The following is a 13,662-nucleotide window of genomic DNA, read 5'->3' on the forward strand; positions in this document are numbered from 1 at the left end:
GTCTTTGGCCATTAATGGTGAACTGTGTTCTACAATTTTTTTAAGTAATTTTCTACTTAAAACTAAGGTCAGCAAAGCATCTTTGGTACTAGTTAGTGGACACCTGGAACTTAAAAAACTACTCTGAAGTAAAATGGCAAATGCCAAAATGTAATTTCAACTTTCATATGTCCACTGAGCCAGGGATACTCTTTCTTTTAAAATTTATTCTATATCAATCAGCCAAATACTTTTAGTTATAGATCGTCTTCAGGCTGAAAATTATTAAAATATGCTTTAAATAGGTTTCAATATATTTTATATATGAGGAAATTAAGAATGAGACTCAGTGAGCAACGCCTCTATAAAATTTTCCCTGCATAAAACTTCAAGAAAGGGCTTTCCAGCCGGACCAGTATTGTCCTTGATGGCTACTAAATGACCTCAGTGGTGCTGAGGAGAAACCTAACACATTTATGGCGCTGGACACAATGCAGGTATACCCCACCGCAAGAAACGTCCTCCTCTATGGAGCCCTACCGAATCTGTGAGCATTACTACAATCTTTACTACACACTTCCTTTAAAAGAGCTGGCATGCAGACAAGATGACTCAAATTGAAAACAGCTTCTGGAGAGCTTAGCTCACAGAACATCCACTCATGGCAAACTATCATTCAAGGTCAATCTCTGCAGAAAGTGAAATTCATGTGAACTTCCTTTCCTTTCACAGTGGGCAGTGCTGCTTTGGGCCCTAGCAGGGTTAAGCTCCTGACCTCATTTTATTTCAGTGACTGACGAAGCACACCCCACACTGGAAGGCAGGATTAGCAAGTGTAGAATTCAGCAAAAATTAGGTGCCACAACATGAGGTCTCCCCTAAACAAGAATCCTTTGAAATCAAATGCTTTAGTCCTATCAGGTAATATGTGAACATCCATAAGTAGCCCCGTAAGACATTCTGGAGCGTTTGAGGTGGTAGAGATGAGGCGTGTTGGAAGCGGAAGCATGGTGTTCATAATTACACACATGAACACACATCCTTGAGTGTAGAGACAGACCTTTCCTTACTGTAGCAATGTTCAGAGATCCTGATTTAAATAACCCCCCAAGGTTGTGGAAGTAGCCCATGTGGGAAGCAATTCAGTCATCAGAGTGACTCATTTAATAAATATTTTAGCCTGCATCTCATGCTCTATTACATTAAATGGTAAAAAGTCTGGCTTTAGATCGCCCCATTAATCCATTCATATTCCCTAGGCGTCCGCAGCTTATAGAGTAACCAAAGGACCAAACACATGTCAGTGTGTGCTTCTCATAAACAGATATCCTCCCCCAAACCTAACCGGAGCTGCCTCAGCGTGTTTTGTGTGCCTTCCTTCCTTGTGCACGATTTTCCCCTCGGATGCCTGGTACCATCGTGCACCGCCTCTCTGGCTGTTTAATCAAAGAAAAGTATAATTACGCTAGCAGGACTCTAATTCTGAAAAGACATTAGCCAAACCAGTCGCTTCATTACGCTGCACCTCAGAGGCCAGCAGGAACCGGAGAAATTCTAAGTGATAACGCGTTCTTCCGAAGGCAACAAGCGAAGCGGCCTGGTGGATAGGAAAAATCTGCCTGTCTAAGCAGGTGTGAGTGTCAAGGAAGGCGATGAGCTTCAGGCTGGCCAGTAGCTAATGCTTTCCCTGCAAAACCTGCTGCCTAAAACTTTTCCAAGACCTCCAGTGGCCCTCCGGAGTCTGCTCTTTGAGCTGCTTCGAACCGCCTGGGAAATGCACCGCCCCACAGCCGCGTCCACGTCTGCGGAGGCTTCTGCCCGGTCCGCGCAACGCGGTCCCTCCTCCGTGGCGCCTTCTGCCCAGAGCCGCCGGCAGCCCGGCCCCCTTTCACCGCCCCGCTCCGGACCTTTCGGAGGGGGCTCTTGGGCTCGCAGGGCACACCTGGAGGAAGCCGCCGCCGCTCCTCCCCCACCTTCCACATTTTGGCCCTTAGGCACCAGCGCAAGAGGGACCAGCGGCGGCGCTCCCAAAATCCCGGCCATGTTCCACTCGGAGCGGACATCATTCAACAACTCCACAAGTCTAGTCTCCAGGGCGCTGTGGCCGAGGCCCAACCACCGCTCCAAAGTGAATCCACCCGAAGGCCACATCTGTAACGCAGCCCAGCAAAGCTTATATCCTATCCTAACGCAACAATGGGAGAACAGCTAAGAAGCCCAGAAAGCTAAGAAAACTGGCGGAAGCATCTTCTTAAAGCTAATAATCTTGCCCCTTGTGAAGCCCCTAAAGCCCCACCTTCCCCAAGAGAAAAATCCCAGAGTTGCCGCTTTAAGTGTTTCAAACACCTCCTGTAGGGGAGCATTTCCATCAATGGTCTGTGCACGGATACGGTCCGGGTTTGGCTCCGGGCGGCACTCTGCAAAGTGCCGGACGGGCGGGCGTCACGCCTGGGTAGAAGGCGGATGTCCCCGCAGTTCTCGGGGCAGAGACGCCGGCGGCGCCCCCAAACCGGGGACCGGCACAGCCGCCTCCCGCGCTCGCCGCCGCCCCGACGCGCCCCGGCACTCACCGTCCCGGGCGTCCTCCCCACGACTGCAGTTGCTGCAAATGTGTTTGATCTCCTTGCCTAGTTGACAATGGATCACAAAGGACACGTTGTTGTTGTTGTCGTTGGGGGCGGGCTCCTTCAGGGGCTTCAAACTCAGCAAATAAAAAGCTTTCTTTTTGGGTCTCTGGGAGCTCGCGCCTGGCACCGCGCCCTCCCTGCAGCGCGGCGAGCGGAGCGCAAACCTCCCCGGCTCCGCGGTGCGCGTGGGCTCCGCCATCCGGCCCCCGGGCGTCCCGGGCCGGACGCTGCTCCGGCCCCCGCGCGCTGCCACTCGTGCCCCGCCGCCTGGCCAGCATGCCCCTGCCACGCCCCGCACCCGCGTCTCTACAGCGGCGCGACCGCGGCGGGGCGGGTCAGAAGAAGGCGCCGAAAGGGGCTTGACCTCGCCGACCTCCCTGCCCGAGCCAATCCGGATCCCGAGGCCCGAGTAGGGTTTCCGGAAGGCACTCAGTGGTCCCACCTGGGATGCTCCACTCCCGCCTCCCCCGTGGTCTCACGCACGCATCCTCCACCGGCAGCCCCACCCTCCGTAAGGCTCAGCGCCAGCGACCTGAGCCTGCCGGGTTTGCAGCTACCTTCGCTCTCTTCGAGCTGCAGGGCAGAACGCTAGCCTCCCCTCCCCCTTTTCCTCGAGCCTCCCGCTGCCAATGAAAGCAAGATACACCACACAGAAGGCTGCTACGCTGGGAGCCCTCGGGGTGCAAGCGCCTCTCTGGGACCAGCACAGATTACCATTCTCGGGTGGGTCCAACCCACAGCCCTTGACTTTCACTGGAGCCGACAACCTGTTACAACACAATTGATGTTTTCACGTTCAATAGAGATTCCCCGACCTGAAGGGCGGCCTTACACCAGTATCATTAAAACTTAGAGCGAAAAAGGACAGAAAAGGCTGCTTTCGTCAATCCTCAGGAACGACAACTTGCAACTTTGCGATCCCAGCTAATTTGGCTGAAGATTCCCCGCTGTCTTAACACCGTGAATAAGGCTTAGCAAGGCAAATGGCATCAATTGAAAGCTCTAAAGAAAGAACAGTGTCTTAAGGCAAACCCATGGCTCAATAATAATAACAGCTACAAGTTATCGAGCCTTTGTTTGATCTGCACGTTTCCCGTTTTTTTTTTTTTTTAAATGACGCTACATTTACACAATTAATCCTGACTCCGGTATTGTGAATCCTACATCACTTCTTGGAGAGCTAAGGCTTAGAGAATCCTCGTAGCACAATCACCTTGTGTGCTTATTTTAAAAAGAGACTTTGGGGGCCTCAAGGCCTGAGATCCTGGCTTAGTAGGTCAGTGCAGGGCTCAGGAACCTGTAGTTTTAACAAGCTCCCCAGGTGATCTTGATGCAAAGCCTAAGTGGGGAAACAGGTGTTTACAGCCAGGTGTGCCTGTTATTCCCTCCACGCCCCATTCCCTGTGAACCCTTGTCCTCCTTTCCAGACATTGAAACAGTGTCAGTTAAAGGATGAGATATCACCACCAATTGTTTCCAGGAACTTCTCCAAAGTGAATTTCATAATACCCTGTGTCTTCCACTACCACAAAAGGCAGGTCATTGCTACTCTCTCCTCCCACTGGGCAAATTCTACACATACAACTCACCTCATAGAGAAGTGAGTCAACCACCCACTGGGGGTATTAAATTACTGTGTTATAATATGCTCTGATCACCACAATTCTCCCACCCCGTCATTTACATTACTTCTCATCTGCAAAGCATTCTGCCCAAATCAGCACATTCCAAGCTTCATTTACATCCTGTAGTTAGGAACACCAGGTGTCCAGCTGCCATGGCCTGCTCTAGAAGGAGATGTCAGGGGATCCTAGGGTTAGAGTTCTGCTGCCTTTAATTACATCACAACCCAGTCTCTCCCTGTGCCCAGCGGGGCCTTCAGGGTCCCCCTCCCTTCTCGCCTGGATTACCAGCCAAAGCAGCCACAGATAAATCTGTTTTTTCTCATGTCACGTTCACATCAGTTGGTCCCTGACTGATTATAAGCCTCATCTTAGAGGTGGCCAAGGACGCACTTGCTCTGCTGGAGAAGTGTATGAGGGAATTTATTGCATTGTGTTTTGGGCAAATATTTCTTATTCTCTTTTTCAAATCCTAGATCCCTCTCCCAAATTGTATCACCTCTTAACTACCTTCTGAAAAGAAAAAATATATATACATCTTTTTCTTAAACGAGGTTTTTAAAATTGCATGCCTTTCCCACCTCTCTGCCCACAGATAAGAACAACAGACCTGCAGAAACCCCGCAGGGTCTTATTAAAACAACGGAACCCAAAGCAGTCTTATTCGCTTGCTGAATACTAAACCACACCTGAGAGCTCAGGTGTCTCTGTCTTAACTGGCCAAGTTATGATGAGAGAACACTGACACGACCACCAGCTTAGTCTCAAATATTGACGGTGATGCCCTGCAGCTCGGGGGCTCTTTATTCAGGTTTAGTGTGTAGTGGCCTAAGGTGACCCTCAGAGAGCTGTCCCCTTGTTCGGTGGTTCATCTTCCTCAACAGTCTTCCCTGAATCTGCAGCTTCTAACTATGCTGGCCAGTAATGGTATCCACTAGCCTCATGTGGATATGTACACTTTACTAAATTAAAATTAAATGAGATTAAATCTCAGTGCCTCAGTTGCACCGGCACACTTCAAGTGCCCAATAGTCACATGTACGTAGTGGCCACTGTATTAGGCGGGCCAGGTGGTAGAACATTTCCATCAGCGCTGCAAGTTCTACAAGACCTTGCTCCTCTTAGAAGGTATGAATGTTAGTGTCTCGGCCTGAATTAGAAAGCTGAGAAGCCCAGTCTTCTATTGTTACAACAGAAAGTGGGTGGAGAGGGGAATATACCTTAGTGCTGACTGCAGTTTGGAAGAAGATGCCTGTGTCTGGTGGCTGCCAGCACCCCCTTTCCTCTGACCCGCAGCAGGCAGAACAGGTGTGCACACATCTGACATTTTTTTTCTTGATCCTGCTCTGTACCCTGAATGCTGCCTCAGCAAAGCTGCCTCCTGCCACCCATTACCCTAATGTCCCTATAGCTCTCGATGCCAAGACATGTCACACAGAGTCTGTGTTCATCGCATCCCATAAGACAAACCTGTGTTTAATTATGATCCTTGTAATTACGGCTCAGCTCTATTGCTGCCTTTGATAATCATCTCCCTGCATTGACAGTGGGAAAAAATAAATGGTCATCCTACGGCATTCTTGGAAAATATAGATGGTATTGTGGCATTTTTTTTTTTTACTTTTAAGAGAAAGGAGGGAAACATTGAAGGGAAAGACAGTCCAGAGCGTTTCTATCACCTACCTCCGGGGTTCTCAACACAGAGCCTGTGTAACTTGCATGTGCTGTTTTACCCAGATGATCTACATGGGATAGAAGAAACGCAGCCTCTCAGGCTCTACCCCAGAATCTGCATTTTAACAGATCATCCTGGTGATTCAGAGGCACATTAAGGTTTGACAAGCACCTGCTAGGAATCAAGCCCAGTAATAGTATGAACTGCCTACCAGTGGAGCACATTTTTTGATTCTGAAGAAAGTAGCAGATAGGATCCCTGATCTTGCAGAGCTTAAAATTGAAGAGGAGAGAGGACGCACTCAATGAAAGGACATATAACACAACACACCCAACTGAAAACATGTGTGTAAACTTATAATTAGGAGCAGCCATGGAGAAAAGTACAGTTACTATCTGAGTGTGAGCGTGTGTAAAGGGAGTTCTGCAGTGATTTAATGTGGACGAGATGGAGTTGATGAAGGAGAATTTCCCCGGGAAAGTTCATCAGCACCAGTTGGGGTCAGAATGGTGGGAGTGGTGGTGGCAGTGGGGTAAAGACAAGCTCATTGGCTAGAAGGAGTTCATAGTGGGGGAGGGGATAGTCAAGGATGGTCATTAGTCTGGCAGGAGAGTTACACTCAGCAAGGCAGGGGGTGAAAACTGAGCTCTCCAGAAGACGCCACCGTTATGAGGATGGGAAGGCAACTGCAGACTGAGATGTTGTTCCGCTTATCTGCTTGTCTGTGCTCCATCCTACTTTTAATGCTCAACAGTTACTAGGCTCAAAGGAAGTCAGAATCAAAGTTAAGCGTAGAAATTTGGAAATGCTCATATAGCGCTTTAACTCTTATGAAAAAGAGTCAAAATACAAAATAGTGTCAATACAAGACAAAGCAGCGGAACCACTCAAAGAGAGATGTACTTAGAAGAATATCACTATACACATCTGATGAAAGAAAAGATTCAACATTTCTTTTCTTCCTTAATTTTTTTTCTTTGATTTAAACTCAAGCTATCTGATAAATTTTCTTCCTGCTTCTGTCCATCTGTCCGTCTCCTTTCTTGTTCCTATCTTCCCTACAGTGGGTTGAATGGTGGCCCCCCAAAGATATGTCCATGTCAAATCCCTGGAATCCATGAATATGACTTTATTTGGAAAAAAGGTTCTTTGCAGATGTAATTTAGTTAAGGATCTCATGGTAAGGAGATCTTCCTGGATCATCTGGGTGGACCCTAAATCCAATGGCAAGCGTCCTTATTAAAGACACACAGAGGAGAGACAGAACTGGTCTCCAGAACTGCGAGAAGATAAATGCCTGTTGCTTTAAGCCACCAACTTTGCGGCAGTTTGTTACTGCAGTCCTAGAGAACTAACACACTCCCTGATTATTAACTCATATAAGAAGAGCATCTATTCTATTTCTCACAGAGGAATAGCATCTATTCTAAGTTTGATCTAAATGTGTACTATGTTAAAGCCAGAACTGTAAGCTGATCTACGAAGTACAAATTTAAGAACAGCTTTAAAAATTACTTCCAAATGGATCACGAACACAGAATTGTGCAACATTACTGCTACGTCTCTGTGTGTGTGTGTGTGTGTGTGTGTGTGTGTGTGTTGTTTTTGTTTTAGTGTTTTGTTTCTATTTTTGCTGATGCTGGAATGGAAGTATGAAATGGAATGGAAGTAGACTGTCATTTAAGACGGGCATACAGCTTCCAGGCTTTTTCACATTTAATATACGGCATTTATATTCTGAGCAAGGAGACGTGATCAGAGCTTGCTGTGGGAGACTGGTAAAAATTCTTCAGGCAATTCAGTGATGTATCAGTAGAGCTCATATTCAGCCCCTGTGCACTGGTACAGCTGTATGGATTGTTTATGGCTGATATCTTTTTCTAATAGTCTCTTTGACTCTTGCCAAGTCTAGTTATTAAATATTTTGTATATCACTCCTGCAGATAGAGGTTAGAAACCATCTGTACAATTGGCAAGCCTTGATTCTCCTAAAAGAAGGCTTTCTACCCCAATGTTTTTCTTTAAACTGTGTTTAAGAGCCTATAGCAAAAGTGCTTTTGGCCCAAGCTTTTCCCTTATTATTTCTTAATCCAACCTGATGGGTTTTTGGTATAAGAGCCAGGAAGAGGTCAGTGGACAGTAGGTTTGAAGAAACAATTTCATATCTCTGTTTTTAGAACTTAAGCTCTTAAAAATATAAAGACATCTAAATGATGTGAGCAGTTTTTTGGTGTGCGTGTGTTTTTTTTAATTTTAGCTAAGGATTTGTTTTTTCTATTTTTCTCCTAAAACTCTGAATAGAAAGCAATTTTCCTTCTAGGTTTGTGATAATTGTGCTTACTAAGGGATTGTTCTGTGCAAATTGTTCGGCAAATACTTAGCAGATAGCAACCTAACGAGAAGGGGAGATTGGAAGCAGTTACACAAAACAGGTGGAAAAAGAGGTGATCAAGGGGAAATCATCAGAGTGAACTCCTGTAGTTTCTTGATTACAGTGTTATTTTGGAATGTTTCTTTCTTCTTCTGCATTGCCGTGGGTGGGAAGAGGACTGGAGTGGTCTAGTTCTTTAGTCCAAATAAGAGGACCTTCTCCATAATGGGCCATGCTTTCAGAGTGAACAGAATTTCTGTGACTGATCAAAGAAGGCGGGACATTTTCTGCAAAGTCTTGTTCAAGTCAAGCATCTTTAAAGGCTGTATTGCCAGTGTCCAAAGAAGGCTCTTAGTCTAAATTTTAAAATCTGGGATCGGATATTTCTGCTTATTCCCAGGGTAAAAGAGAGGATAGATAGGTACAGGTTGTGGAGTGTTGAAGCTTAGTTAAGTGAGGGGTCTGTTGTTCTGAACTATTTAGTTTCTTTACATTTTGCCGCAAATGACAAATCCTATTTAAACTGAGACTTACAGGCTTATACACATAGCCTTATGCTTTCCTTTCTGAACCAGGTTAATTTTGGCAGATTTAGATCCTTCTGGATATTTAGCTTATAGAAAGAAAAGCCCCAGAGTATAAAGATGTTATAAATATAACATAGGTGTGTTTATATTGCAATGGATAAAACAAAGTCCACCAATAAAGAAATGGCTGCATAGATTATAGTATGTTTATAGCATGAAGCCACTAAAAATACTGAGTTATATTTGAACAAGTTGGCTTGGAAGGATTTCCACAATGCACTGTTAATAAGAAAATTAATGTCCAGAGAACTGACCACAATACTATCTCATTTTTGTAAGACAAATATTGTAGGCATTAAGACTGTCCTCCAGATATTTCTGATTTACTATCTTCAGGCTTCAGGTACATGGTTGGATTGTAGTCTGTACATCTAGATCCCCTTGGGGGTGGGTGGAACCAGGTGACCAGTTCTGACCTACGTGTGATGAGCTGAAGTTCAAGGCGATGGCTGCTGCTACCTTTTGGGTTATGGAGTGAAACGAGCCTGCCTGCTGACAGGCAAGGGACATGTAGTATGCAAAATGAACTTGTGTTGCTTTAAGCCACTGAAATTTTGGAGTTGTTTTTACTGAAGATTAATCTAGCCTATCAAGACTAATACATCAATGACAAACGTGTGTGTGGATGTGTGGGGATGCGTTTGTATATTATAGATCACCTCATTTAATCATCACACCAACACTGTAAGATGGAACCATCATTTCCATTTTATGCTTCATGAAACAGAATTTCAATACCGTGAAATAAATTCCCCAGGTTACACAATTAGCATTCTGCCAAGTAGAAATCTGATACAAAATATGTGTAAGAGCCAAGCACACCTTTCCTTCTCCAACCATCCCACTGGCATGCAGAGAACTGCTAGGTAGTTTTTCTTCAGAGGACCCTCAACACTATTTTAGGGCAGACGCACATGGCATCATGAAACCCAACCAAGAAAGGGTATGAGACGGCAGGGCACAGGACACAGAAACCTTGCCTGCCACGCAGAGCTTAGCTGCTGGTAGTAAAGAGAACAGGGGTAAAAATAGGACACACAGTTCTTACCTATCATCTCTATTGTCAGATTTGTGCCCTTTCCATCTTTAAAACAGACAGCAGCTAATACTCACTGTTATCCTTTTAGGGCGGGATGGTATCTACAGTGTGTTGAGCACCTCAGGGCTGTTTAACAAAAGCTCATGATCAGCTAATGATAATTGGCCATTAGGACAGAATCACAATTGTGTTCGTACAGAGCAGGTGCAGGAACAGGTACTAGGATAATGTAACACTGGCAAGAAATGCAGATTGGCCCTTTTTCCAAGTGGCAGAACTTCGGTTATACACGAAACACAACTGAGCGTGCGGGGTAGCTGTCAGTAGCCTGCTACAGGGAGCTTCTAAGTGGGTATTGCGGGTGTGCAAATGTGTGACGTGCAAATTATTTCTCTCTCGGAAAATAAGATGGTCTAATTCACTGAGGGAAGCATTACAATATGCACTAAGACTTGTGAAGTGAATGATCAAAGGAATATCTCTGCTTCTAACAAGCCAGGTTGTACTCATCTTCCCAACAAGCCAGGATCCTGTGATCTCATGAGCTTCCAAAACAGTTTTTTATAATAGAGAAGCATGCTGAAGAGGAATTCTATTTATCTTTATACATCTTATGTCAATAGAGCTTTTTTCCTCTGTGATAACATATTTTATCCACACAAATTATTGTAATAGTTTGTTGCCATCTTACATGCAAAAGGACATGTTATTTACAGGAATGGAAGGGGAAATTAAAAAGCTAAGGAGAGTCTAAAGAGAGATCATATTAGAGCGAGTAATTGGAACTTAAGAGTAGAAGAACAGATCCACAGCATACGTAGATAAAGATATGCTTTCAAAGCCATTCACAAAGGATCACAAGGGTTCGTTTGCAGGGGAAGACAGTCCATTGTAGCAGGCAGGCAGAGAGAGACATAGCGCTTGGCTGGGCTTCTAGTACGTTTAAAAAACTCTACTGGGCTTTTTCCTGATGTATATATTAAATATTTTAATGTACGCATTCATTTATAAAATATATTTACATGATAATAAATATAGTAAATACTATATATGAACACTAAATGTCATAAAATTATATTATTTTTAACTAAAAAATTAGCATTGAATCCTCATAACAATTCCAAGAGTTGAGGTGTTCTGACCACCACCTGACAATGAAGAAGGCAGAGAGATGAAAGAAGTTGCTCAAAGCTGTCCAATGCGGACAAGGTTGGGCCCCAGACCTGAAATGAACGCAGATTTTCCCATTCAGAGACCAGTCACTCTCCACGATTTCATGCTGCTGTCCAGAAATGTGCACATAGGAAAGAGGGTATATTGAAGGTAAAAATACCTTTCCAAGCCAAGCTTGGAAGAAATTCCTGCAGGACTTCCTTAAAGATGAAGGGCAAACCTGTTCACATTCACTAGGATCTACCCATTTACACTGCAAGTAAATTCATCTTTCCATTTTATGGATTAAGAAAAACTACTGAAATGAACATTCTTTCATTTCCCAATCTGTAAATTATTTTTAAGACCATTTAAAATCATTTTTTTCCCTTGAAATTCAGCAGGTGAAAAAAAACAAAATTATTAAACCTTGACAAAAATGATCAATTTTTAGAAAATGTGTGAGTTATGATAAAAATGAAGGAGACTTTCAGAATCCATGGATATTAAATCAATATATTGTTATATTTTATCAAACCTAATGAATAGAAACTATTTAAAATAAACTTTTCAAAAATTTTAAGTATGCGAATTCCTTTTTTCCACACTCCCTTTCTCTTTCTTTTCCAAAATTGACAATATGTCAGGGGAGCCCTGGAGAGCCAGGTTAAGCTCCCCTGATTTCAAGGAAACAACCATGCCTTCGCAGGCTAGTGCCCGTCCCCCAAATCTATCAAGTCCTTAAAGGCAAAGAAGCCTTTTATTCTCCTAAATCCTAATCTCAACTTTACGTTAAAAATTAAACACTCCTGGGCTACCCTGGTGGCGCAGTGGTTGAGAGTCCGCCTGCCGATGCAGGGGACACAGGTTCGTGCCCCGGTCCGGGAAGATCCCACATGTTGCGGAGCAGCTGGGCCAGTGAGCCATGGCCGCTGAGGCTGTGCGCTCCGCAATGGGAGAGGCCACAACAGTGAGAGGCCCGCGTACCGCAAAAAAAAAAAAAAAAAAAAATTAAACACTCCCGCTTTGCTTGCAAGAGAATGGTGTAGGCATTGCCCTATAGCCTGCCTGACGTTCCAGAGTTCTCAGACATGCACAGAGGTATTAATGCATATGAATTACAAGCATCAGTCATAAAGCTTTCCTGCTAATATGCTCCTGAGCCCATACAGGACACACTAGCGTGTTTGTAGATTAGCATCTGCTTATGTTTCTTTGTTTTTAATTTATTTATTTATTGCTTATTTTTTTTTTAAATGGAGACTATTAAGTCAACTTGAGTTGTTCCGAACATTTTGCACATAGTTTGGGAACTATTACCCATCATTCAATTCATTTAGACTGAACTCCCAAGACAGGTATTGGCAACACTAAGCTTAGATTTTGACAGTCGCACAGCATGAACCAATAGCTGAACATTGATTGCTTCAATCTTAGGGATACCTTCCGTCAGAAACAGGCTTTGTAATTCGTGTTACTGTGCTTTTAAGCATGAGAGTAATACGGGAAACACACAAGACTCATAGGAAATGCTTTTTGCTTAAATTTTTCGTTAACATGTAAATAAGGATAGATACAGATATTTCCACAAGTAATATTGGAATAAAGAGAGAGCTGAGCTATTTTCCTTCGAACAAATATTGGCAACTAAGAAGGAAAATGAGCAAAAATGTATAAAATGCTTTGCAGTGAATGCTGGCATCCTGCCAAGTCAAGAAAGAAATTGGACAGCTGAACTAAAGCAGTGGGCATTTTTGCCTTTACCTGAGACACTGTAGTTTGCTAAAGATGAGCAGTGTGCTGCTGTGTTTTCCAAAATGACCTTAGCACAAAATTGTATAAAGAGGAGCGAGATCGGTAACCCAGGAAAGAATGGGTCCATTAACTGCAAAAGGATAGTTTTGGGTGTTACGTATAAATACAAGCCAACGTTTGATAACATGAAGAGACTGCCCAGAACTGTTGAGATCACTAATTGTTGGAGCAAAGAAGGAATGAGTCAATAAAATCTTCATCTTCAAACCCAGATTAATGCTACTCTCCACCCTAATCACCTGTCAGTTTTCACCTGGACCGAGTCTTCCATTATGGTAGTTTGATAAACTAGAGGAATTCTTCACGGACATTCTGATTTACCTATGGCTCAGGCATGACATGGAGGATCGCGAAACAAGGATTTCCGACCAAAGTGAGAGGAAAAAAGACCAGAAACAAGAGAGCACTTCCCTAAAGTGAGGGTATTCTATTTACTAGATTTCACTTTTCAGGCTGCCAAATTTTTCTTGAGAGATGGAGTTTGAATCAAGAAAAGGAAAAGATTGTCCTTTTATGGTAGAAACCATATTTCAGAACATTACATTGAATCTTGAGAAGGACTTGAGTATGGTTATCTGAGCCACCGCAAGCTGTGGTGCTGTGGAAGGGGCATGAATCAAATTGGAGCGTGTAGTCATATTCTGAAATTCAACAGTCTGAACGCAAACCATTCTCATTGTCTCCTTGTGCAAACCACTGCTCCTTCCCAGGTCCCCCATTCCTCCCAGTCACCTGGACTGGAATCCTCTGTGTTATCTATGGTCTTCATCTTCTGCATACAGTGACCAAGCCTTA

The 13,662-nt window shown here is 44.1% G+C and overlaps 2 protein-coding genes across 8 annotated transcripts in view; both read right to left on the reverse strand.

The window, feature by feature from the left end:
* Positions 1-13,662, reverse strand: part of PHACTR1 (phosphatase and actin regulator 1) — a 302,874-nt gene that overhangs the window by 246,534 nt on the left and 42,678 nt on the right. For 2 of the 7 annotated variants that reach the window (XM_060163677.1, XM_060163676.1), the window contains exon 1: positions 2,550-2,805. The exons of the other annotated variants lie outside the window; for them this stretch is intronic. In XM_060163677.1, coding sequence (XP_060019660.1) covers positions 2,550-2,805 — 256 coding nt within the window. Of the gene's footprint in view, positions 1-2,549; positions 2,806-13,662 lie in introns of those variants that run through there. 7 annotated transcript variants of the gene reach the window in all.
* LOC132527706 (phosphatase and actin regulator 1-like) overlaps positions 11,063-13,662 on the reverse strand; it is a 281,505-nt gene continuing 278,905 nt past the window's right edge. Inside the window, exon 3 of the mRNA XM_060163687.1 lies at positions 11,063-11,123. Within this exon, the coding sequence (XP_060019670.1) occupies positions 11,086-11,123 (38 nt within the window). The 3' untranslated portion in view covers positions 11,063-11,085. The remainder of the gene's footprint in view (positions 11,124-13,662) is intronic.

The sequence above is a fragment of the Lagenorhynchus albirostris genome, chromosome 10 (genome assembly GCF_949774975.1).
Source record: "Lagenorhynchus albirostris chromosome 10, mLagAlb1.1, whole genome shotgun sequence".
In the NCBI taxonomy this organism is placed as follows: domain Eukaryota; kingdom Metazoa; phylum Chordata; class Mammalia; order Artiodactyla; family Delphinidae; genus Lagenorhynchus; species Lagenorhynchus albirostris.